This window comes from Lepidothrix coronata, unplaced genomic scaffold, assembly GCF_001604755.1.
Source record: "Lepidothrix coronata isolate B3197 unplaced genomic scaffold, Lepidothrix_coronata-1.0 Scaffold558, whole genome shotgun sequence".
NCBI classification, from domain to species: domain Eukaryota; kingdom Metazoa; phylum Chordata; class Aves; order Passeriformes; family Pipridae; genus Lepidothrix; species Lepidothrix coronata.
In genome coordinates this window covers 11,931-14,486 of record NW_016690738.1, presented here as the reverse complement: position 1 = coordinate 14,486, position 2,556 = coordinate 11,931, and the positions used below count along the sequence as shown (strand labels likewise).

At 72.8% G+C, this 2,556-nt stretch overlaps 1 protein-coding gene across 1 annotated transcript; it reads left to right on the top strand.

The window, feature by feature from the left end:
- The first annotated feature begins 123 nt into the window (after positions 1-123).
- Positions 124-2,221, top strand: FKRP (fukutin related protein). Its single transcript, XM_017839903.1, has one exon. It carries the CDS (start codon positions 364-366, stop codon positions 1,846-1,848), a length of 1,485 nt encoding a protein of 494 aa, XP_017695392.1. The 5' UTR covers positions 124-363; the 3' UTR covers positions 1,849-2,221.
- The last annotated feature ends 335 nt before the right edge of the window (positions 2,222-2,556 follow it).

The following is a 2,556-nucleotide window of genomic DNA, read 5'->3' as shown; positions in this document are numbered from 1 at the left end:
GGGGGGTTTGGGGCTATAGGGGGGATTAGGGGCTATAGGGGGGATTGGGGTCTGTAGGGTCTATGGGGGGTTTGGGGGTTATAGGAGGATTTGGGGTCTGTAGGGCCTATAGGGGGGTTTGGGGCTGTGGGGGTTATGGGGGAGTATGGAGTCTATAGGGGCCGGGGGCATCCCTTCATTAACACATCCCCTCATTAACGAGCCCCCTCATTAACCCCTCGTTCCCCCCCAGCGCTGCCGCCGACCCTCCGAGACCCCCCAGCTCGTGACACCTGTGCCCGCACCGCCAGCACCCCCCTGAGGACGGGACCTCCCCTCAATTAACCCAAAGGCCTCGTTAATTAACTGAAAGGCCTCGTTGCCATGCGGGTGACGCCGTGCCAGGCCGCCCTGGCCGCGGGCATCGCCCTCAACCTCCTGCTCCTCTTCTGCGCCTGGCGCGGGGGGCCCCCCTCGCCCTCCCCGTGCCGCCCCCCGCGCGGGGCGCCCGGCGTCACCGTCCTGCTGCGCGACTTCGACGACTTCGACAACGACCTGGCGGGCACCGCCCGCTCCTTCGCCGCCCTGCCCGTGCCCGTCCTGGTGGCGGCCGACTCGCCGCCCTACCCGCCCGTGCCGCTGCCCGCCGGCGCCGCGCTCCTGCCCCTGCGCCCGCAGCGGCCCGACCGCCCGCCGCCGCCTCGCCCCGAGCTGGCCGTGCGCACCCGCCACGTGGCGCTGGTGCCCGACGGCGCCCGGGCCGCGCCGGGCCTGCTGGAGCGCATGAGGGACGCGCTGGAGGCCGCCGGCGACAACGGCACCCGCGTGGTGGCCGCGCCGGTGGGCCCGCGGGCGCCGCGGTGCCTGGCGCTGAGCGTGGACCTGCGGGCGTGGACGGCGCGGTACAGCGATGCCAATGACGCCGACGCTCGCGGCGGCGGCGGCTGCTCGGCGCTGGAGGGTCCCCCCGCCGTCCTCCTGCTGCGCGCCCGCGACCTGTTCTCCCTGCCCTTCCCGCTGGCGCGCCCGGTGCCCACCGCCCTGGCCCTGCAGGCCGCCCTGCGCGGCTGGCGCCTGCGCCTGCTGCCCGGCGCCGCCTTCCCGGCCGCCCGCCGCCCGCCGGTCTCGCCGCACAGCCGCTGGAAGGCCGAGGGGCTGGCGGACGCCCGGCGCCGGCGGCTGCTGCGGGACGTGGGCGTCAAGCTGGAGGTGCTGCCCGACGGGCGGCGGCGCTGGCACGGCTGCGCCAAGGACACGCCGCGCTGCTTCGGCACCGTGCAGGCCCGCACGCCGCAGTACCTGCTGGCCGGGCGCTGGACGCCGCCCTGCTGCCTGCGGGCGCTGCGCGAGACCGCCCGGCACGTGGCCCGCGAGCTGGAGGCCGCCGGCGTCCGGTACTGGCTGGAAGGGGGGTCCCTGCTGGGCGCCGCCCGCCTGGGCGACATCATCCCCTGGGACTACGACGTCGACCTGGGCATCTACCGCGAGGACGCCGGCAAGTGCCGCTGGCTGGCGGCCGTGGCGGCCGAGGGCCGGCCGGTGGAGGACCCCGAGGGCTTCCTGTGGGAGAAGGCGGCCGAGGGCGACTTCTACCGCGTCCACTTCAGCCGCGCCAACCGGCTGCACGTGGACCTGTGGCCCTTCTACGCCCGCGGCGGGACCATGACCAAGGACACGTGGCTGGGGCACCCGCAGGACGTGGAGTTCCCCGAGAGCTTCCTGCGGCCCCGGGTGCCCGTGGCCTTCGCCGGCTTCACGGCCATGGCGCCCAACAACGCCCGCGCCTTCCTCGAGCTCAAGTTCGGGCCCGGCGCCGTCGAGAACCCCGAGTACCCCAACCCCGCCGTGAAGAGGCTGGCGAGGGACTGAGGGGCACGTGGGGGGGGCACAAGGGGGTGTTCTGGGCACCGGGGGTGAGGGGTGGGGGGCAATAAACCCCCCCCAAGTCCCTGTGATGCCCACCAGGCTCCTCTGTGCCAGGACTGGAGGGTACACGGGGGGTGTTCTGGGCACCAGGAGTGAGGGGTGGGGGACAATAAACCCCCCCAAATCCCTGTGATGCCCACCAGGCTCCTCTGTGCCAGGACTGGGGGGCACATGGGGAGCTGCCCCAGGCACCAGGAGTGAGGGGTGGGGGACAATAAACCCCCCCAAGTCCCTGTGATGCCCACCAGGCTCCTCTGTGCCAGGACTGGGGGGCACACGGGGGCTGCTGTGGGCACCAGGAGTGAGGGGAACACAGGGGGCACTCAGGGGGCGGCTCTGGGCACCAAGGACTGGGGGGTACACGGGGGCTGCTCTGGGCACCGGGAGTGAGGGGTGGGGGACAATAAACCCCCCCAAATCCCTGTGATGCCCACCAGGCTCCTCTGTGCCAGGACTGGGGGGCACATGGAGGGCTGCTCTGGGCACCGGGAGTGAGGGGTGGAGGACAATAAACACCCCCAAACCCCTGTGACGCCCACCGGGCTCCTCTGTGCCAGGACTGGGGGGCTGCTGTGGGCACCAGGAGTGAGGGGAACACAGGGGGCACTCGGGGGGCTGCTCTGGGCACCAAGGACTGGGGGGTACATGGAA

Bases quoted from the DNA above. Each gene is read 5' to 3' on its own strand.
- FKRP (XM_017839903.1), top strand. From the start codon at position 364: ATGCGGGTGACGCCGTGCCAGGCCGCCCTGGCCGCGGGCATCGCCCTC.